General features: G+C 34.4%; 2 protein-coding genes and 5 non-coding genes across 8 annotated transcripts; 6 read left to right on the forward strand and 1 right to left on the reverse strand.

The window, feature by feature from the left end:
• Positions 1–3,617: 3,617 nt before the first annotated feature.
• On the forward strand, positions 3,618–6,169 carry LOC127098425 (probable NAD(P)H dehydrogenase subunit CRR3, chloroplastic). Its single transcript, XM_051037019.1, has 3 exons — positions 3,618–3,982; positions 4,142–4,287; positions 5,864–6,169. The coding sequence occupies exons 1-3, from the start codon at positions 3,705–3,707 to the stop codon at positions 5,986–5,988; spliced, it is 549 nt and encodes a 182-aa protein (XP_050892976.1). The 5' UTR covers positions 3,618–3,704; the 3' UTR covers positions 5,989–6,169.
• Positions 6,170–6,264: 95 nt separating this feature from the next.
• Positions 6,265–10,659, reverse strand: LOC127098424 (uncharacterized). Of its 2 annotated transcripts, none has more exons than XM_051037018.1 (9): positions 10,329–10,659; positions 9,880–10,233; positions 9,578–9,793; positions 8,550–9,196; positions 8,296–8,392; positions 8,142–8,195; positions 7,955–8,064; positions 7,533–7,726; positions 6,265–7,290 (listed from the first exon to the last, which is right to left on the reverse strand). In XM_051037018.1, the coding sequence occupies exons 1-9, from the start codon at positions 10,533–10,535 to the stop codon at positions 6,656–6,658; spliced, it is 2,514 nt and encodes an 837-aa protein (XP_050892975.1). In that variant the 5' UTR covers positions 10,536–10,659; the 3' UTR covers positions 6,265–6,655. The 2 variants fall into 2 exon arrangements, with proteins under 2 accessions (XP_050892975.1, XP_050892974.1); XM_051037017.1 differs by having other exon boundaries at positions 6,265–7,293.
• Positions 10,660–15,197: 4,538 nt separating this feature from the next.
• Positions 15,198–15,268, forward strand: TRNAG-GCC (transfer RNA glycine (anticodon GCC)). The gene has a single exon. It is a non-coding gene; the product is annotated as a tRNA-Gly (tRNA).
• Positions 15,269–15,739: 471 nt separating this feature from the next.
• LOC127099467 (small nucleolar RNA R16) lies at positions 15,740–15,828 on the forward strand. The gene has a single exon (XR_007793964.1). It is a non-coding gene; the product is annotated as a small nucleolar RNA R16 (small nucleolar RNA).
• Positions 15,829–16,237: 409 nt separating this feature from the next.
• LOC127099498 (small nucleolar RNA snoR20a) lies at positions 16,238–16,319 on the forward strand. The gene has a single exon (XR_007793993.1). It is a non-coding gene; the product is annotated as a small nucleolar RNA snoR20a (small nucleolar RNA).
• A 76-nt stretch (positions 16,320–16,395) lies between these two features.
• Positions 16,396–16,483, forward strand: LOC127099466 (small nucleolar RNA R38). The gene has a single exon (XR_007793963.1). It is a non-coding gene; the product is annotated as a small nucleolar RNA R38 (small nucleolar RNA).
• A 105-nt stretch (positions 16,484–16,588) lies between these two features.
• On the forward strand, positions 16,589–16,676 carry LOC127099471 (small nucleolar RNA Z221/R21b). Its single transcript, XR_007793968.1, has one exon. It is a non-coding gene; the product is annotated as a small nucleolar RNA Z221/R21b (small nucleolar RNA).
• Positions 16,677–23,128: the final 6,452 nt, after the last annotated feature.

The raw sequence follows: 23,128 nt of genomic DNA on the forward strand, positions 1-23,128 counted from the left end.
TTGAAAAATATTTATAACCTGACACAAAAGGTATGAGCATAAGGGCCCCCAAGTATCAGCATATATAATTTCAAAAATATGAGAACTTTTAGTAATATTGCTAAAATTAGGTGATTTCTTTTGTTTGGAAAATTGAAAAACATCACAAGGATCTTTATTATCATGAAATGAAATAGAGGGAAACTGAATAAACATACTACGATGTATTTTATGAGAAAGATGTTCGGGCCTTCTTTGCCAAAGATGGCTATCACTAGAAGTCTTGAAAATGAAATTACAAAAGGAAATGGTAGAAGAAGAACCATAACTGTTATGATCAAACACAGGTGCAGGATTTCCATCATGTAGAGTCTGTTACATAGCCTATCTGAACCAATCATTTTATGGGTATTGTTTTGTAAAAGAAAACAAGTGTGGTCAGTGACAACAACATAGAAATTGCTTTCAGAAATGAGTTGAGGTACATAAATTAAATTTACATGAAAAATTGGAACAAACAATACATTATGTAACTGTAAATCAGTAGAGACAGTAACAATGCCAACTAATTCAGCGGTTGCATGAGTATTATTTGGTATATCAATTCTAATTGGCTTAATATGTTTGCATTTAGTAAGAATGGATAGATTATGGGTGATGTGGTTGGTGGCCCCTGTATCAATGATACACGAGGTTAAATGCTTACCAAATGAGGTAGGATTTTTAGTGTTTAAAGCAAGAGAATTGGAGTTATAGGGTACGACAGTGTTAGCAGAAGCTTGATACTTTGTTTGCTGAAGTAATTCCTTGAGCCCCTTGTATTGTTCCTGAGATAATAGTACACCATTAGATGTCATATATGATATGGACTTCTGATATTAATCAATGTTTGTGTTTCCATACACCAAATTTGTTGAGGGACCATACTTGTTGATATGGGTTCTAGTCTGATAACCAGGAGGAAAGCCATGAAGCAAATAACATGTGTCGACAATATGATTAGTTTTGTTTCAATGTATGCATAACCTATTACCACATTGACTTCTGCCACAAATACTTTATCTACTGCGACCTCTATTATGAAAATTTTATCTTCCTCAGTCAAACTAATTAGAGTAATTGCCAAAAACATAGCAAGCTTTGCCAACATCAATAGTACTATTTTATCTTTCTCAGTATAAACAAATGGAATGTGAAATGTTATTTCTTGTTGGGCAGCAAGGGAAAAAGCTTTACTTATAGAAGGAGGTTCCATCGTCATGATTTTAGACTAGGGGTGGGAATAGGCTGGGTCGAATTAGGCTTGGTCAAGTCTAAGCCTGACCTGCAAAAAAACCCTGAAGCCTAAGCATGGCCTGTGGCCTATCATAAGCTTGTTTTTAACCTTGAGTCTGGCCTTTTCGAAGGTCTGGTTAGCCTACATAAAAGCCTATTTCTTTTAGGCATATTTAAATAAGCAATTCAAATAATATTTAAATAGACTAACAAACTAAAAGATCAATGGGATTAAAAGTTTATTTGCATTGATTTATTTTAACTTACCTATTAGCATAAGTTTTGTGAGACTATTTGTTTAAGAGAACTTATGAAAACAACTTATGACATTGTTCATAAGGTGTTCTCATATTATTTTCATAAATTCTCCAAAATAATCAAGTTTAATTTATGTATTTTAATTTATAATATATAACATAACGAAAAGAAAAAATTAATCATATGTATTTGAATATGATGGTTTGATAAACTTAAAAGGTTTTTTTATTGCCCGATGCCTAGCCTTTTTAACTAAATAGGCTAATAAAAAAGCCCAAGTCTTTTCTATTAAAAAAAGTCTCGCCTAATCTGGACCTGTGTAAGATAAACCGTAGGCCCATGTTAGTAGATTTGCCCTATTCCCACCCTTATTTGAGACCTCACATGTGAATTTTCATCCTTAAGACCTCTTGAGAAAATGAATAGTATAATCTTGATCCCTAAATAGTCGAATGGATTGTATAGCCCCACAAGAATATTTCAAGATTGAAAGTTCTCTGTACCTTCAAGTAGCAGCGTCACAAGCACCACCGCTGGAGATTCACCAGGGTAAAGATAAAAAGGTTTAGTGTTGTTCATCGCAAAATCTCCATATGGATCGAGACTCTGGTTCGAAGTCATCGTAACTAAATTAAGAATAAAAAATTGCGGAATGAATTGCGAAAATAAATGAACCAGTTGAAAGGAAGTTGAAGCAAATAATTTCATTCGGAGATACAGACAAAAATCATGAAAGATGATAGAACCAGAGCTCAAGATTTGAGCTCGATGTAATAGTGAGTTACAAGAATATATACCTATCCTAACCTCTAACTAACTTGAGTTATAAAATACACTTAAAGTTAAACTTTATTCTAACTATAGTTAGTGTAACTAGCTGTGATAAGTGAACATTTATAATTAATGGAATTTGAGGGGTTCATTACAAATTTGTGCATTTTTGGGTGATGATTACTCCCTCCACCTTTTGATTCTATTGGAGGTAATTATTTTCAGGAAGATGAACCGAGAGTCTTGGACCAAAATAATTGATCTCAAGTTTGATGAGATGAAGTTAAATGAAATGTCTTGAGATTGATTTTGATTTGTAGTAAAAAAAGTTATGAATTTCTAGAGTTGCCAAGTGATTTGGATACATGAAGTTGAAAAAGTCATTGATGATGTAAACCACAGCTTGAATGTGGTTTGGATCTTAACCATTTCTAATACCATATCTACTATCAACTCTTCAAAATAACATTGCATGGTTTTATCAATGATCCCTTCTCCCTCGTCTTCGTTTCTCCTTCCCCTGCTACTTTCCATATGTCTTCTTGTTTATATGTTTTGGATTGTATCTGAAAGCTTTATGACAACCTCACTGGTCTTTAAGGGTTTTTGGTTTTCAATGATGTTTCTTCCAAGCACTTTTTTTTGACAGGTCGATAGTTGTTATGAACGATGTTGTTGCAAGCATGGTTGTGCGACTTAGATTTTGTTATGCGTGCCGTTGTTGCAAGCGTGGTTTCTAACGTCATCTCTTCTGTTAAGCTTTGTTTAAATCTTGGTAAGTTTCATTTAGTTTGAGTTCCTGTTACGTTTTTGAGTTCTTGTTATGTTCCTCGTGGTGTTTTTGTAGATCTAGTATGAAACATAATATACACATATTACTTTGAATTTCTCCTGTTGGTGCAATCATATTCTATTTATTAGTTACTTGATAATATAATTACTAAAATATATCCTGTCTTTTGTCAAAATCATTTTAAGTATTTAATTTTGTTTATAAACTTTATCATCTATTTAGAAAGAAAAGAAAAAGTAACACTAAATCAGAATGAATGCTTAAGCATTGTAATTTTTTTTGTTGCAGTTTAGCTTGATCCAAAAAATATATATTTTATATAAATTGTGAGTTTGAATTTTTTTGTATTTACGATATATTTAATAATTTTTATTTATTTATTATCAGCTTTAAGTTCACTTTTTAAAACCCCGTGTTCTTATTTTAGATCATTGTTAGTATATGTTATATTTTATGTAATTATATTTCAATTTTTTAAAAAAATATTTTGATATTATAATTTTTTATTATAAATTCTCATTTAAAATGAGGCTTTTACAAATGAATTTAATTGAACTAGAAAATCATTTTTATAACTAATTTAAGATATTTTGTGGCAGTTATCTTATCCTCCCCAAAACACTCTGCAATGTTTTGTTCATTATGCAACCTTTCTATAATCAAACCCATTGTTGTTACCAATGCCACCCTTCCTCAAAACCCAGATCCTTCTTCTTCTTCTTCTTCTTCATCTTCACCTCAACAAACCAATCTTCCCCGAAGTAAAAAACCTTCACTAGGCCCCACAAGCTCCACTACTTCTGCACCACCAAACAAGCTTCCCCGTCGACCTCCACAGCCTTCAATTATGCAAATTGAACGTGCCCTCGGCGCCGGAAGCTTCCGAGACGGCGAGCCTGAACTCAAGTACATACATGCGGATTTCTCTTTACTATTTCTTTCTCACAATTGCTTAGTTAGCTCTAAAAGTCTATCAGAATTTTGATGATTTTTTGATCAATTTTGTTGAAAGTGCTCCAATTTTATTTTGGATATTGATTTTTATGTGTGTTTTGATTGTTAAAGAAAGGAGAAAGATTCAGATGCGAAGAAAACTACAATGGATTTGTTCTTGGGGCAAGCATTTGAAGGGGTGATGCAGAAAAAGCTGAGGGAAACAGGAGAGTGGCTTGGTGAAAATGGAGAGACCAGATTCCGCTCCACTAAGACTAGTAAGTAACAATTGACAACGAGTTTTTTTTTCGTATTTTTTGTGTCTCTTTTAACAAGGATTGTAGCATGTATTTTGCTTTGTAATATGAGAAGAATTGCACTGGTATAAGAGATGAGTGAGAAAAACAGAAATTATGAGCAATTGAGCATATCTATGTAGCATTAACTTTTTTTTAAGTAAGAAACTTGATGCATTTTACTATCGATCAAAGAGGAAATACAAATTTGTGGGAATAATGGTAATAATCTTTGGGACTAGCTAACGAGGCCTTTGGAAAAATGATTTGAGATTGGAACAATCTCTAACAATGGTTGCTTAGTTTAGAACTATCTTCCTTAGGATTAAGAACAAGATCTACAACACTTTGGTTATCTAGTTCAATTTCAAACACTGCATGCTGCAAATCCAAGCCAACCACCCAATGCAGGGCCTTTAGCAGACCTACTGCTTCTCCCTCAGCTATAGGGAAGTTTTATAGGTGACTGCTGGTTAATTTTCTGTTGAATTATCAAGTCTGAGAAAAAAAATCTCACATTGAATGGAAATGTGAGTGTTGAGTGTCTTATAAACAATATGAGATTGTCTTAAAGTTTTGGGTAAAGTGTTGTGTTTCAAACCATTTCTGTGGTCCAGGGAAGCTAAAATGGCAAAACAAGCCACCTGGTAGGATTCTACCCGGTTCTGCAGCAGGGAAATCCTATTCCAAAGTTGCACTTTCTCCCTGCAGTGTTTACTATGATTACCGGTGAAGAACAAATCGCAAATATTTTCCACTTCTATAACATAGCAAACAACGTGGTTCGACAATCAACACCCTTTATTTGGAATTGGGAGACAGTTTTGACATGCCTTCCAAAGGAAAAGTTTGGCTCAGTAGTTGATTCTTTGTGGGATTTAGTTTCCACGACAACATCCAATCTCCTGATTCTCTAAGGGGGGTTCCTATCAATAATATGATTCTTGGAAAAGGAATTAGAAATTTTGACACTATTATCTGCATGTTTTCAGCAGTGTTGACAGAGTTGAAAAGTGTCTGCCTCATGAGTTTATTCCACTCCTTCTCACGAGGCAGCCACAATATCTCTGTTGGAGACATTAGGATCCTGAGACTGTCTCTGCAAAGTTTGTCCATCTTGCAACCAGAGGACATCCTCCATGTATACGAAAGATTGCGACTGATTATTACCTAGCCTTCAATATCCTTGACACCATAGCGTTTGAGTGCATGAACTTCCATGCTGGTTTGCCAAACTTACTATGTTGAAAGCACAAAGATTTCGAAAAGGCAAACCTTGACACTGTTTTGGCAATGATAGTTTATCTCAAGAGAACCATTGTATCCCTTTCATTTTCATATATGATATCTCTACTATTAGATCCATACCAGTAGAAAATCCTCAAGATAACTTAGAGGGTATTGAATATATTATTTCATCTACCATAGTTTTTGAATTGGAGTGTATCTTAGTTACTCAACATTGTAATGTTCTAATTCATTTTATCATTTTTCAAATAATGTTGAATATGAAATAGTCCTTTCTTTCTTATTTATTCAGTCGTTTAAACTGTTGCAGGAAAAGGAATTCTGGTGTTTGCGTTTCAATGGATGATGCCAATTTGGGTTTTATTATTTCTAATAGCATCTGGAGCCATCAAGTTACCATTTAGTACCCCATTTCTTGATGACCTCCTCATGTGAACATTGGCCGGTTGCTTTTGTAGATTGAATAACTATTAATTACTCAAAAGTTCAAAGGAACACTGCATACATTTGTATTTAATAGTTTAACATTTTGGAAGTTCAGTCTTTTGGGAGTTGTACAGTCACTTCACTTATTTGATTGAACTTGTATTAATTAAATGTCAAATATTGTAAAATATTTACCGATGTAGCTCACATGCAATTGCTTTTGAAGAAATCCAAGTTGATGAGAAATTGAAGAAAATAATACATGGATTTCCTAACTCCATAGTGTCAGACAGAATAACACTCTGATTCTAGTTGATTTTCCTTATCAGAAGTAATAATACAATGTGCTATTCCTACTATTTCTGTTATTCTCTATTAATTACCCTAATTTACCAAGTTGATCTCTATGAACAACCCAGATGCTCCAATTCGGCGGCTAGGAACGGACCGCAATGTTTGCAAAATTTCCAACAATCATAACCCCGTGTATAAATATCATCATAACCCCATGTAGAGTTTGCTCTCAATTGGTCCAATTCTAAGATACAAAACCAAGAATACATTAGTAGAATCTAAATACATTTGAGTTTTAACATATAGGGACAAAATATTTTCTTCTAAACAGATAATAAAGCACAGCATAAGAATTGTTTAAAGATTTCTGCCCTTAGGCTCGTCATATCTGCAAACTCCTGAGCAAATGAAGTGCCCTTTGCCACTGCGGTTTTTCTGAAAGAACAATTCTTTTTAAGGAAGGGACGGCTCCAGCGGCTACAAGTACCGCATGGTTCTCAATGTCCATACTCAGATTATACAGTATTGTCAAGCTTGCTTCAACACCTATTTCACTTCCTTCTTCAATCAGCTTCACCAACGGATTCACCGCCCCTAGAGAAATAATAGCTCCGGTGGAATCTACCACCCCTTCAGATACTATTCTATTTAGTTCGACAACAGCATTTTCCTGAGCTTCTAAAGAGGATGAAGTTTTGATCTGTTCTACAAGTCTTGGAATCGTCTCATAAAGTGTAACTTCCACATTGATCGGATTAGAACTCGTGTCGTAACCAGAGAGAGAACTTAGTTTAACTAGGCAAGCAGCTACCCAATCTTTGCTGCGGAGAGGAATATTGGACTTGAGAATTTTGCGGAGCGTGTCAATGAAACTGGAGAAATTTATTTTGTTGTGAAACTGCTGAGAGTCAAGCAGTCTTGTCAGTAACCGGGAAGCTGCAGATATTGCAAGACCGGCTTCTTCAAGTTTAATAGCATATGCTGCTGAAAACTGATCTTCCGCATCAGATTCTGTGTCTGCTGCATAGGCTCAACAAATTATGAGTCACATTTTTTTTTAAAGAAAATGAAAAGGTTTGTGCAGTATAAATAGTGCTAAAGAATAACAACTAGAAATGAAAACCTTTTTCCACTATAAAAAATCACAATCAAGTTGAAACACATAAGATAATCTTTCTAATCATTTTCATATATTTATGATATATATCCTAAAGCAAAAATGTAAATAAGCCCCACATTAAAGAGCAGAAACTTTTTACCCGAAACTTTCAAGAAATTTTGCTGAAAAGTAGAACTGAGGCCATTTTCAATATCCACGGATATAATCGGAGCCAGTGTTGGGTCAGTCAATGCCACAAACTCTAGAACAGATGCAGCCTTTTCTTGTAAACTGGGCGAAGAGGACTTTAAAATCTCAACAAGGCGTGCAGTGAAAATTGAGTCCAGATTGTTCCTGAATTATTTATAAAATAAAACACAAACCAAAGTTAAATAAACTTTGCAGATCCCAGTTTATCGTTCCTGAATGACTTATCAAATAAAACATAAGCCAATGTTAACTAAGCTTTGCAGAGCACACATCACACATTGCTCAATCAAATAGAATGTACTTGACAATCTTGAAACTCTATATAGATCCTAAACCCTTTTAGAAACTCTGGTTCATATCCCTTTAGCTAACCTTGTGTTTGTTTTTGATATGGCTTGCTCAGAGTCGGTGCTACTTAATCCACCATCATTTTTGGCTCCACCAAATTCCATCTCAGATCCATTAACTGATCCATCATAAAACTGAAAAGAATCAATGTACTTGACAATCAATCAGAAAAATTACAGTTCTAAATAAGCACATAATATGTGATACGAACCTTCAATTGCATCTCTTTATTGGGGTCTAATATCTGAGCAAGTACGTTCAGAGACTGTAGAAGCACATCATACCATAATCAAAACCTTATTAAGTTTGCTACTTTATAATTGAAATCTTGCCAGAAGTAGTTAACATATAAGAAATACTATTACCTTTTCCACAATAGCTCCGCCTATATCTGAGCATTTTAAAATACTAACTAAAGGATCCACACCGCCCTTGGCCTCAATAAAGCGGCAAACCATGTTGCTGCATCAAGAAACCATAAAACATGATTACAATTTACAAAATATGGTTGCACAGTCTAAAATTATTTAATCAATTCATATATAACAACTTTATCATTGCTTTAATACAAATTCATTGTTGCAATTATACAGCTACAAACTAAATTTTTTAGCATTACCTAGCAGACAGCGCTTCCAATGCTTGAGTGGCTGCCAGCTGGATTGCATCATCATTGGAACTCAAAAGCCGTATTAATTGATTTACCGCACCAGCCTCCTTGAATGCAATACGCATATGTTCATTGATACATACACTGGCAATTGACTCTGCAGCTCTTAGTACTGCTGACTTATCTTCTAGTTCTAGTATCAGTACTAAACGAGCAACCCCGTCAATCCAATGTAAAAGTGTATGACGCGGCTGATCATCTGAATGTTCAGAATGAGATGTCGTTTCTCCCATTTCTATGGCACCAGTACGAACAAGGAATTGCTGTTGTGACTGTCCAATCACTGCATTGGCTTTTGCTTCATCTATGATAGCATTATTATCAACATTTAATCCGACAAGTACTTCTGCTGCACCATATCTAGAAGGTTTTGTGTATGTCTTTTCAATCTCCGTACCATCTGGAAATGCGGGTGATTCATATAAACGTGGGGTGTATGACTTATAAGCTGCGGCACCTATTAATGGCACAGGAACTAAACCTTCCTCAATAACAAGAATTCTGTAGTAGTCGTCCTTCACAAGTTCCAGCAATGCATTCCTTGCTTCTTTTGTAATGACTTTATATCCTTTAGAGTAAAATGTTAAGAATTTCGCCTGAATTTTAAAATAAAAACTCATCACATTTTGGAATGTCGTAAGCATCAAGTGAAACGAAAGGACCTTTGGTTAGAACAATGGAATTTAAAATATCAGTAAATTTAATATTTATAAAAAAAAGTCAGAAAATTTCAGATTGTCATTATTTCTAATTGTTTCCGTTTCCATTTAAACTCCTCACCACTTGCTCAAACAGACTTTGATACCATGTCAATAACTATATCATCCTAAGAGCACAATATTTTAGGAGCAAAAACAGAAATGTTTGTGCATCATGCATAATTCATCTTAACAACAATAACATAAGCTGATATATCAGCAGGTAAAACTAGTAACAACATGTAAACATTTCAGAGAAACCATTGTCCAATGTCTCACCAATTTTGGAATAACACCTGCTTCAACCATGACATCATGGTTAACACGGCTCAGTGCTAAATTTTCCAAAACACTCACAGCAGCTTCCTTCACCTTTATATCCTCATCATCAAGATACTTAATAGCTAACAAAAGAATATCACTCTTTGCTAGTTTAACGCGGAGCTTCTCGTCAACAGATAAGTTCCACAGCGTATTCAAACTCTGCACCTTTACCTGCGAAAAAGAGTTTCACACATTCTCAATTTTCCACACACATAAAATATGCAGTCACCGAAGTTATTATATACTAAACCCTATACCTCAGGACCCAGGGAAGATTGTGTTAGCAATCCATTTATCTCTTCTATAGCTCCACTATCTGCTACAGAATTCCTATATACGTCGATTGAAGATATCGATCGCAGAAGGCCTGCAGCAGCCTCACACGACGAACTTGACTCCGATCTAAGGAGGTTCACAACAAGATTAATACAGCCAGGAAATTGCATTATATCATCAACACACTTCTTTCCACCAAGTGAATATTGCCAAAGAGTAGTTATAGCCTGTTCTCTATCAAGAGAATCATGATCTAGGCCTAGCATACGAACAAACAAGGCCACATAGCTATCACCAAAATCAGATGATGATTCACTTTCTACTTCATCAATTTCCTGAAAACAAAATTCAAGCATTCAATAGTTGTCTAATTCTTAATATGCATAATAAACACAGACAACCCACAAATGAACGGTTGAAAGTTACTCACCGGAGAAGCGGGACCAACGGCGGGGTCAGGAGAACCGTTACTACTGGTGCTACGACAAAACCTGACAAACAGAGGGGGGTTTGAGTGTGGTTTGGAAGAGGAAGAAGATTGTGGGAATGTGACTCTGGTTGATGTGATTGAGGGTACGAAATGGGAAGGGTTGAGGTTGGAGGTGGGTGTTAGGATTGGGATTGTGGACGCTAACATGGTCTTCTTTTGGGGATACTGGAAACAGAAAGTGTTGTTTTGTTTCGCTGAACTGTTTGAGTTCGAGATTCTTCCTCAGGAAACGAGGAATGGTTTAAACATAGACAAAATTGTTTCTGCTTTAGTTTATATTTGATTTTTTGCGGATGGTATTTCAAGTTTTGTTATTTTCACAATATATTTGTACTATTTGTCATTCAATTCAATTGAAATACACGGCGTAAAATGGTAGTTAATCATAGATGTTTAATGTTTGAAAGAGTTTGATTTTTATTTTAATCATCTATAAAATAATATGAATAGATGATGATGAATTGATTGTATAAAACTTTACACTAATCTTATATCGTAATTAATCACCGTCTTTTTAACCGATTTAATTATATAAAGAAACAAATATAATATTTTTGTTTAAAAATATCTTCTAGCACTTTATGAAAAGTAATTTCTTTAATATCAATGAATGGATAGAAATGTAATTTTCCTAGAACATTATGATATTATACAATACATAGTCGATCTCATTTCATGAAAAAATACTTGATTCTTGTAATAATTAAATTAAATATATAATAAACAAGTTAAAATAGGTGTGGATTTGGGGCTGGGATTAGGGTTTCGTTGCGATCTTTTCCAAAGTCTTGTTCGACTTTTACAACAGTGCTTCTCTTTGAGTTGGTTTAAATTCCTCATCATAGGATCAAGAACCTTCTAGGGACATTACATGCGATGTTGTAGTTGTTTCTCTCGCAGTCCTATTAGTTTCGTCAAGGATATGTTCGTCTATGTAAACATATTTGCCTTCGTTCTTGACAGAGTTCTTCCGTTCCAAAATCCAATGAAGATGATTGATAAGGATGCACAAGGATTGGAGCACCCTAACAACTCGTTAGGTAGGAATCTTGAATTGCATGATGAAGTTATGCAACCATGTATGGAGAATTTCCCCTCTTATAAAAATGTGGTAACATGTGAACGTAAAGAAGAGTGTGTGCTCCAATAAGATCAAGAGCCTCTTGAGGAATTTTTTTGGGAGTCAAGGAGAAATATGAAAGGTCTAAGGATTGAAGAAAAAAATTGGTGAATACGAGTGTCCTGAAATCATTCTTTCACCAGAGGAGGAAACTCGAATTTCGCAAGCTTGGAAAAATGGTGTTATTGTTAAAATGTTGGGAAAACGCATTGGGTATAAAGCCTTGGAAGCCAAATTGCAACAATTGTGGGCACGAAAAGGCATAATCAATACTGTGGATCTTGGGCAAGATTTCTTCCTTGTAACCTTTACTTGCGAATAGGATCAAGAATTTGCTTTACTATACGGTCCTTGGATGAGTTACAATCATTATTTGACTGTTAGAGCTTGGAGTCCCAATTTCTATCCAGTTGGAGATGTGATAGAAGAACTAGCGGTTTGGGTTCATATTTCAGGCTTGCCAATAAAATATTATGATAGCAGAGTTATGATGTACATTGGAAACAAGATAGGGAAAACAATTAAAGTTGATAAAAACATGCTCACTCGGGAGAGAGGAAAATATGCTTGCTTGTGTATACAAGTTAACTTGTTGAAACCTTTGCTTGTCGTGTTTTCGATCAAAGGTAGACACTACCAAATCAAATATGAAGGGCTTCACATTCTTATCTTATCGTGTGGGCGATTTGGTCATTTAAGTAGTGGTTGTGCTAATAGTAAAGTTCCTCAAGCTATGGCAGTTGATGTTGGGGTTAAGGTCTCTGGTCCTGGGGCAGATGACTAGAAACCTCAATGTTAGGAAAAGGACATGGATATATATATATATATATATATATATATATATATATATATATATATATATATATATATATATATACACTTTATACATGCATCATTCTCTAGTAAGGTTTCTATAATGAGTAAAACCTATATGAATCTAATATTTCAAAACATCTCATCATCTTCAATTTAATTTATGCATACACATAATCAAACTACACATAATCATTTTTTGATTGAGTGTCATCTAGATTAGGATTGATAACGTCCAATTAAGTTTGTTGTACCGAGAATATTGGATTGAGATCTTTGAGGGATTCAAATCAGAAAATCAGGGTGAGGTTTTCCTTCAAGATCTTTAGGGTTTAAAGATTTTGGACATGATTGTGCAATTCAGATCCAATCGAGTGAAAGCCTTTGGACTATGTATGTCGTGCAAGGGAGTAGCGTGAAACGGTTGATCGTGTTGACAGATCTTGGGTTCAACAAGTGTGCGCTTGGGATTAATTCAGCCAGGTGAAAGCCTTGAGACAAGGAGGTCGTGCAAGTAAGTAGCAACAATAGATGAATTGAAGCGACATTGTTGGTGTCTTAATCAAGCTTTGATTAAGGGTTTAGGAGGTGCTAGAGTCAATAACAAACTTAGGATTTGCGGGATCGGGGAACAGGGATCCAACACTTTTGTCTCCTCTATGAGGGTAACCTCTTGTTAGCGTTGTTGAATGTTAAGGATATTATCCTCCAAAGTTTGATTTTGACGATGCAACTCGTCGATGGTGGTGCACATATCTTCCATGGCATTAGAATCAATGATACCATGTGTATCCTCATGTGTGAAAGATTGCTCCCCTCCTAACAATCATGATTGGTGATAATTTAGACTAGGAATTAAGACTTTGGCGAGTGTCAAAATTGTGTTAACAATGAAAGGTGTGACCCATGTCAGTTTTATCGGGGTCCCGTAGTGGACACCATTGTACTTGCTAAAAAAAGTACATACGTGTAGCAACCCTATGCCGATAGGGGTTATATGTAGCTTTAATGTTTCTATGGGATGAGAGCAAGCTAAACTGTATTTTTGGGATGTTTTTTTATGAATATGAGATCATCTCCTTACACTAAAGTTGAGGTGTTTATAGAGACTTATGGGCCTGGATTTAGGGGATCCTAAGAAGTAACAATTATTCCAGCTTGACCATGAAGCTCGTGGATTTCCTACTTCACATAGAATCATGGTCATGGCCACTTCCATACATGATTATGGACAACATACACGTCATTATCCATACTTTATCGTCGGGGCGAGCATTGGTGAAAAGAAGTTATGTCTAGGAGACATACCTTTTTGTGGGAGCCTAATATAGGATGGCCCGCGTATCACCCCATGTGTACGTTTTACAGATATGTCCCTACATATATATTTTTAGAATGACATCCTTATATTTAAGTATCTCACAATCAAGTCACACTTAATGTTTCGTTAAACGAATTAACTATTCCAAAGAGTTTATTATTTTGAAAACAAATATAAAAAAGAAAAACATTTTATTATATATAATAAACATGATACAAGTTTTTGTTCAATATGAAACTGTTGTCTGTAGAGTTTACACCAACAATCCTCCACTAGCATTATAGTCGGTCAATGCATATACCTAATACTCATAGATCAAGTATGACCATCATGCTTTTGTCAAGTAAAAAGCTTTGTGAATGGATAGTTAAGGAAACCTAGGCTCATAAGCTTGTAAGATGACACCATTGTTATCACAGTAGAGAGTAATGAGATTCACAATGCTAGAGAGTATATCAAGCTCAATAATGAAACTCTTGATCCAAAAACCTATTTTGTTGTGTTTGAGGAAACAATATACCTAGACTCTATGGTATAATCAATGATTTCTTCATACTTTGAACTCTTTCAACTCACAATGACCCATTTAAATAAAAACACATAACGATATTGCAATCTAAAGTCATCTTTATCTATTTGAAAGCTAGCATCAGTGTGACCTATTATAGCAAACTCTCCTTGACCTTCATATACAAAGAACAAATCTTTTGTTATCCTGAAGCACTTAAAAATATTATTGACAACAACTTAATAACTATCATTGTGACCAAACTCATACCTATTCGTTGTACTCAAAGCATACAAAATATTTGATCGCATACACAAAATGACACACATGATATATCCAATTATAGATGCATATGAAATCTTATTCACACTATCTTTTTCTTATTTCGTTGAAGGGGGTTGTATTCTTGACAAACACATACAATGTCGCATACACATAAATCATATCTTAAAATCATCGTATTAAAATGTCTCAACATTTTTGTGAAGAGAAAAAACTATATATTTTTTAATATAAAAATGTCAATCTTCTGTATGAAAAATGAAAATAAAACTTAATAATTTAGTAGGATTGATAAATATATTTAACCTTAATTTAATTGTCATATTTTTTTTGCTAATTAGAAAAGTATCATAATATGATTGAAAAAAGAAACAAATCAATAATTTTAAAATTCGGAAAAGTTATTTTTTAAAGGGCTTTGAGGAAAGATATTAAAAAGGATAATAAACCTATTATTTCTAAACTGTTACTATTATTTTACAAAGTTATTGAAAAATTACTTAGAACATATTAAAGGCAAATCTATCATATAAGACATCAATTTGTTAGCACAAGCACATCATGCAAAATGCAATCCTTTATCAACAAAATCATGATGGATTAGATGAACGTGTGAAACTTGTTTATGGAAATTGGGGCAATGTCCTCAGAGCCAATGGTGTTGCCACTACTGATGTTTAGTTTGAGTTATGAAATTCTATTTTACCACACAGAGCTTTTATAACTATAGTTTATATCTATAACTAGGTTGACTGAAATCACGAAGCACCAGTGGTCTAGTGGTAGAATAGTACCCTGCCACGGTACAGACCCGGGTTCGATTCCCGGCTGGTGCAGTGTTTTTCTTTTTTTCATTTTCTTCTGCAATTGAAAATGGTATGGATCTAGCACCAAGGCCCAAATAAAACCAGTATAAAGCACTTCCTCTACGACCTAAAAATGCACAGAACACAGCCTCAGCCTCAGCCTCAGCCTCAGCCTTCATTTCGTTCAATTTTTACTCTTTTTTTTCTCTCCTGCTTTTTTCTCTTCTATTCTTCAATTTCATTTCCTTTCCTTCTAAAATTTCATTCCCTTCTAGTTTTTTTCTCTTCCATTCTTCAATTTCATGAAAATCTTCTGTCTGTTTGAATCTGCTTCAGTAATCTGTTTCTGTTTTGAATATCAGTGGTTGATTAAACTGATGCATAGATCCAAATTGGTTGAATTACCAGATCAAGTGGATCTACCGAGATCCAAAACGAAACCCTATTATTTTCCCCTTTTGTTCTGTTTTAATGTAATTAAATCTATTTTGTTTTGTAAGGGTTCGCAAATGATGTTAAAAATTATTTTATGCTTAACACTGATTTAATTCCGTGAAGATAAAAAACTCCGCTTATTATCTGATGCAATCCGTACCTTACATTTACTAGTAGTTTGATTTCAATTTCGTTTTCAATTTTGTATGGATAATTTTGTTACTGATTGATCTATGATGATGAAAAGCAGACGGGCGGACTGAACTGATGCCTTGTTGATTGTCTGCCACTTCCAAATTATGGAGTTTCACTGAGATTCATATCAATATCTTCATTTTTTTTAATTTCTTACTGTAATGTTATGTATTAAATCTGCTATGATGATGATGTTGCATCAATATGTCTGGACATATGAATTTTTAATTCTGATTATTTGCTACTTTCTGAGCAGAAACTTTTTTTAACTGTTGTATACTTTTGTTTTCATTTAATGGTTTCTGCTAGTGATTTTCATTTTTTTGTTTTTATTTACAAATTACTTTGGATTTTTTATTTAACAATGTAGCCTATGATGCATACTTTGATTATGGTTCTGAAATGCAATTATTGCATTTGAAGAAAGTTTTGTACTAGGACGGTCTGAGGCTATACTAAGATATATAGATTCTCATAATTTTTAATGTATATCCTTATGTTAAATGTGATATGATTGAATTAAGCAATGTTGTGGATGATGAGAATATGAATTTAACAGTTATCCCTGTCTGATACTGCAGTGCAGGTGCTGAAAATTTGTTATCTGACACGCTTTGGATTTGTTTATTTTTGTGTGTGCTTCTAATCTTAGTTTATGGGAATGATTTATAATTTTCATCCGTTTTTTCCTTCCACATAACATGCTGAATTTTAGTGTATGGGCTGTGATGAGTCATAGAGATAGTCATGCACCACTCTGATGTTTCAGTGCTGATAATTTTCTCATACCCATTATATTTCTGAGCCCTTTTCTTTCACTACCGTAAATGAATATAAATCATTCATGTTTTGTAGTATTTTTTTTCTTCCTGGTTTCTATAATTACTTTAGAGGAATTAACTCCAGATGTTGTCTTGTGGGTGAAGATACATTAGGACCTGAGAGTGTACTTGTTGGTGATGTTGTGAGTCTCAAAATTAGAAGAGCGGAGTTACCTGTTGCAGCTACTTGTTGATTTCTTTTCCTTTGCAGCCAACATGAAACATTGCCTTAGCCAAGAGCCCCTAGGTTCAAGCAAAGCTTTTTTAATTGATTGGTATAAATAAATTTTCTTATTTGTTTGGAGCTCAATAATTATATTGATTCCTAGAACAATAAATGTCGCTCTAAAGTAAGGAACAGGATATGGTTGATCCCTTAACTTGGTCACCACATCCAAATTTACTAAAAACCCTAAACCCTAAATTTTCTTATTTGTTTGGAGCTCAATAATTATATTGATTCCTAGAACAATAAATGTCGCTCTAAAGTAAGGAACAGGATATGGTTGATCCCTTAACTTGGTCACCACATCCAAATTTACTAAAAACTCTCTATTTAACTCTAAATAAGAACTCTCTATTTAACTCTAAAATTGTCTCACGTCAAAATAACACAATATTATAGACTAAAAATAAAATTATGATAGTGTTTTAAATCCTCTTTCAAAAACACTTAACCTTACCTCAAGTGGAGCTTCAAAACTTCAATTCTATTCATTTCACAATTCTTGCATAAACTCTAAAACATATTGTTTGAATTCAAATTAGAATTCTATTCATTGCACAATTCTTACATAAACTCTAAAACATAACATATTGTCTGACTTCAAAATAGAGGGAAAGAATATATACCTATGGTATAATTATGGAACTTTATAGTTTAAAATATCATTAAACCCTTGTTTTAACACAAGTGATGACATCTTAAAACACTTATGAAATTCAAGTTATGTGTGAAACATGCTGATGAATGCAAGACTGAAATTGACTATGCTTTTGGAATAAAAACTAACAAAGTATGATTTAATGTAATTGACATTTCAAAAAGACTTATGAAGTTATGCATGAAATAAGGGAGTCAACCCCCTTCTATGGGGTTAATTGTGATTTTTAGTGTTTTTCACTTTATTAAACATATCAAAAATTCTACTAATTAGTTCAATTGGGTCCCAAATCACAGGTTGACTAAAATCATATGCTATGTATAAGATAACCTTTAACTATGGTCCCAGATGGACCAAATCATAGGTCAACCAAAATTTATGATCATTGCAAAATTGAGAAACCAAATGACCCAAATAGAGTCGTTTAATTTTCTGGAGCAAAATCTCAACTCGACATAGTTAATCATACAACAAAGCATAAAATTCATACAATATCATCATCATCAACAATAAGGATTTTTGCCCTAAAGATAACGTGGTCCTTCCTATACCACCTAGAAGTAATCTCCTTTCCTCTTAGCTGCTTAAATTATCGATCCTCGATCCTTATGGGTAATGCTTCAATAGTTAGATTTTCTCACATTTACACATCGTCCATCGGGATTATATGTGACGGATCAGGAATGTACTTCTGGAGCTAAGACACATGAAACACATCATGTAGGTTGGAAAGGGACGGTGGTAATTCCACCCCATAAGCAACAACTCCAACCCTATGGGAAATTTGACAGACACCAATAAAATGGGGAGTAAGCTTCATAGACTTCAAAGCCCTCATAACATCTGAAAGTGAATCTTGGATCTCTGACACAATACTTGATGGAATACCATGAAGTTTCACAATCACATCAATGTAAGTCTCTACCAGCTTCTGCAATGGAAAACTAATCTTAATTGAAATGAAGTGTGTTAATTTAGTCAGTCTATCCACGATCACCCAAATCGCATCAAACCCTTTAAGAGCATTCAACAACCCAATCACCAAATCCATTGATATATTGTCCCACTTCCATTCAGGGATGCCCAATTTCTACATCAATTTAGACGATTTCTGGTGCTCAATTTTTTACTTATGGCAAGTCATACATGAATAAACAAATTGAGCAATGTCTCTCTTCTTCTCCGACCACCAAAATATCCTTTTGAGGTCTTGGTATATCTTGGTAGCCCCAAGATGAATGCTCAAACTGCTTTAGTGATTCTCCTCCAAAATCATCTTCTTATGTTTCGGCATATCAGGTACACAAACTTTATTCTGAAACATTAAAGTCCCATTTTTGTCAACTATAAAGTCTCTGTCATCATTGGCTAATGAAAAATGACCAACTAGGGTCACATCCAACTCCTGACTCTCTCTAATCTCATAAAGGAACCCGCTAGTCAGCTTTAACATTCTCAGTTTCACACTATCTGTAGTCACATCACATACCAAACTCAAATATCTTAATTGTTCAATCAAATCCAACTCTCTAACCATCAAAGTCACCATGCGTAAGGATTTCTGACTCAAAGCATCTGCTACAATATTGGTTTATAGGGTTGCTAGTTCAAACTAAAGTCATAATCCTTCAAAAACTCTAACCATTTTATCTGCCTTATATTTATCTCCTTTTGATCAAATGAATATTTCAAACTCTTGTGGTCATTAAACATCTCAAATCGAGAACCATACAAGTGATGTCTCCACAACTTCAACATAAAAACTACAGTTACCAACTCTAAACCATGCATCGGGTAGTTCTTCTCATGAAACTTTAACTGTCGCAAAGAATAAGCCATAACCTGCCCATTCTGCATAAGCACGCCACTCAATCCCATATTGGATGCATCACAATATACAATAAAAGGTTCCTTTGGATATGGCAATATCAACAGTAGTGGCGTTGTCAACTTCTTCAATTCTTGAAAATTCTCCTCACACATCATGTTTGATACAATGGCTTGACCTTTTTGAGTCAATTGAGTCAAAGGTATGTCTAACTTGGAAAACCTTTAATGAACCTTCTATAATAACCAGGCAACCCTAGGAAACTTCTGATCTTTGTAACTATCTTTGGTGTCTACCACTGCAGAACTTCATCTACCTTAGGAGGATCCATAGATATACACCTCCACTGGAAATCACATGGCCCATAAAACTCACTTCTCGCAACCAGAACTGATATTTTGTTAACTTGACATACAATTTCTTCTCTTTTAACACCCGAAGTACAATAAGAAGATGTCAAACATGATCTTCATATGATTTAGAATAAACAAGAATGTTGTCAATAAACACCACTACGAACGAATCCAAATAGGGATGGAAGATCCTATTTATGTACTGTATAAATACACCAGGAGCATTAGACACATTGAACAACATAATCGAGTATTTATAGTGGACGTATCGTGTCCTAAATGCAGTTTTTAGAATATCTCCATCCTTCATCCAAATCTGATGATGGTCCTACCTAAAGTCAATCTTACTGAAAACACATGCACCCACTATCGAATACATGAGGTCGTCGATTCTAGGAAGAGGATACTTATTCTTGATAGTAATCTTATTCAGTTGACAGTAGTTCACACACAATCTCATATTGTCGTCCTTCTTCTTCACTAACATTGGAGCTCCCCAAGGTGATACGCTTGGTCTGACAAATTTCTTCTCAAGTAGATCTTCTAACCGAATCTTCATTCCAACAAACTCTGAAGCATACATCTGGTATTGTTCCATTAAACATGTATAGTATGAGGTACCAAATCTATGGTGATCTCAACTTCTCACTCTAGCGATAAGTCGCAAAGGTACTAAGGAAAAACATCAGGATTTCACACACCATATGCATATCACTAGCCACAACATCGCATTCCACTCTCAAGGAAGTGAACACCACGATCACCTGATCATCCTCCCTCAGCGATATCTTGACTTGATCGACAGAATGAAACTCAAATTCGTATGCTCATCGGTTTCAGGCAACAACTTGGCCCCTAATAACACCTGCATTCTCGCAAATAGTAGCCTGCTAAACCAATCCTCAACACCAGAAGAATATCAGAGAAACATAAGCTTCTCCCCCATTTGTTTCAATACCGCTCTTGCTGACAAGCGGTAAGAAAACAAATAAGTATCGACAGTGTTTCACACACATGTCGTGTACCAGAAAACATATAAAATCACAAAACATGGATGGACGGACTGACCTGCTATTATACCATTATGTAACACCTTAATCCTCTACTTGAGATTAAATAAATAATTCAAATAACAATCAAGTATTACAATTTCACAAACATAAAAACTTCAAATACCAAATAATCATGCAAAATAAGCCGAAGAAATCAAACAAAGTCTGACATAAAGTCTCAACAGTCAACTCCAACAAAACGAAACAAAACATAAATAACTGAAGACATCCCAACTCTAGTATTACATATCAGAGCGACTCTTCTAAGACCCAATGGTAAAAGCTAAAGGGATCGAAGTCATCCCATAACTCATCAACTACCTTGTATCTGATTGCCTGTGCTCCCGGGGAGCACAAACGTCACAACAACAAACATGGGGTGAGAATACATCTAACAAATATTAACGGTAGAATTTAGCAAGACGATATAGTAATAACGAGTATAACAATGCACTCAATCACACACAAACACAATCAAAGAGATTATAATGCAAATGCAATGCATTGCCACCATTTCCATCTCAAATGCATGTGGTACCAAAATTATTGGGATCAGAGATATGTTACTGATATTTCTATATCTCTGGTTCCTCTCTAAACTGTGTCCTTCTCTGGACATGAGATCTCCATAGTCCTTCTCTGAACCAGGCCATCACTGGACCAAAGTCCTACCTATCTCTGAAATATACAAATGCATGATCATAACAACACAACATGCAACATAATCATAATCTTAAAATCATAGCAACACACAAGTCTAAATCATTCACAAAAGATTCAATTCTTGAACCTATAATTCTCCATACTCATCTATCACTGTAATCCCTCTTTGGATTACTATGCTTAAGACTTCATTCAAGGTCATCACTATAATCCCTTTATGGATTACTATACTCAAAACTCCATTCAAGATCGTCATTGTAATCTCCCTCTGGGTTACTATACTCAAAATGTATTTTTAAAAAATGAATTAATTATTTATCATAAAGGATAAAGTTATATTATTACCAATTATCGTCAACTCATCACATTGCTCAAAATACACAAAAAGTCTCAAAGATTCATAATTGTCTCAAAAACTCATTTTCTCAAAAACTTATTATTATTATTATTATTATTATTATTATTATTATTATTATTATTATTATTATTATTATTATTATTATTGTGTCGGGCCATTAACAGGGTAATGACAAGCAATTTCCTTTATTTACTCAAAAGTGACCCAAAGATCACTAAAAGGACTCTAACGTCACAAGATGCTCCAAAATGTCATTGAAGGACTCTCGAACTCAAAAAAACTCCAAGAAATGATCAAAATAATTTTCGAATACCCTAAGGGTACTCTAAAGTACTCACTCACTCTAAGGATAAGATTCACGATTGATAACTCTACTAAGGATATAACAGACAGTTTTCCTCAAAATTACTAAAAAGATAATCTTATAATGTCAAGAGTGCTCAAATCTCAGTTCAAGTTTATTATATATTATGATCTCCAACTCTAAACAACTCAAAAGCAACTCTGACAACTCTATAATAACTCTAACCAAATAAAATAGGACCCTTAAACTCATCAAAGAGGTAATGAAGAGTGACCACATCCAAAATCGCTCAAAACTCTAGACCTAACTCTAAAATTGTCTCACCTTAAAATAACACAAAATATTATAGACTTATGATAAAAATTATAAAACTCTCGCTTTGAAATTTATTTTAACCCTCTTTTAAATTCACTTAACCTTACCTCAAGCAGAGTTGCGAAATTCCAGTTTTATTCATTTCAGTTCAGCCTTATCACGACAATTCTCGCATAAACTCTAAAACAAAATTCCTGACTTCAAAATAGACCGAAAAATTGTATACTCATGAAAAAATGATGAAAATTTTTAGTTTGAAATATCATTAATCCCTCTTTCTAACGTAACTTACGACATCCTAAAAGGACTTACGGAACTCAAGTTATGCGTGAAACATGATGACCAACGCAAGACTGAAATTGACCACGCCTATGGAATAAAACACCAGCAAACTACTACTGTTGTAGCGCCCCAAAACCTAATTTCTCAAATTCAAAAGTAAGATTAATGTGTTAGCTTTTCAAAACAACCGACGACATCTCAAACCGATTTACGAAACTCAAGTTACACCTGAAATAAGACGGTCAACCCCCTTCCATGGCTACCTGCGATTTTCAACATTTTTCACTTTATTTAAGAGATCCAAAACTCTACTAATTCGTCCAAATGAGTCCCAACCGCCCCGAGATAGAGAAGGTTAACCATAAATAATAGGAATTCAAATGTTACATGTTTATATTCT

Source organism: Lathyrus oleraceus, chromosome 6, assembly GCF_024323335.1.
Source record: "Lathyrus oleraceus cultivar Zhongwan6 chromosome 6, CAAS_Psat_ZW6_1.0, whole genome shotgun sequence".
In the NCBI taxonomy this organism is placed as follows: Eukaryota; Viridiplantae; Streptophyta; class Magnoliopsida; order Fabales; family Fabaceae; genus Lathyrus; species Lathyrus oleraceus.

Excerpts from the sequence above, each read along its gene's own strand:
- LOC127098425 (XM_051037019.1), top strand. The coding sequence starts at position 3,705 with ATGTTTTGTTCATTATGCAACCTTTCTATAATCAAACCCATTGTTGTT. Across the intron at positions 3,983-4,141 it reads GACGGCGAGCCTGAACTCAA|AAAGGAGAAAGATTCAGATG; the intron begins GTACATACATGC and ends TGATTGTTAAAG. Across the intron at positions 4,288-5,863 it reads ATTCCGCTCCACTAAGACTA|GAAAAGGAATTCTGGTGTTT; the intron begins GTAAGTAACAAT and ends AAACTGTTGCAG.
- LOC127098424 (XM_051037017.1), bottom strand. The coding sequence starts at position 10,535 with ATGTTAGCGTCCACAATCCCAATCCTAACACCCACCTCCAACCTCAAC. Across the intron at positions 9,197-9,577 it reads CAGGTGTTATTCCAAAATTG|GCGAAATTCTTAACATTTTA; the intron begins GTGAGACATTGG and ends TTTAAAATTCAG. Across the intron at positions 8,393-8,549 it reads TTGGAAGCGCTGTCTGCTAG|CAACATGGTTTGCCGCTTTA; the intron begins GTAATGCTAAAA and ends TTCTTGATGCAG.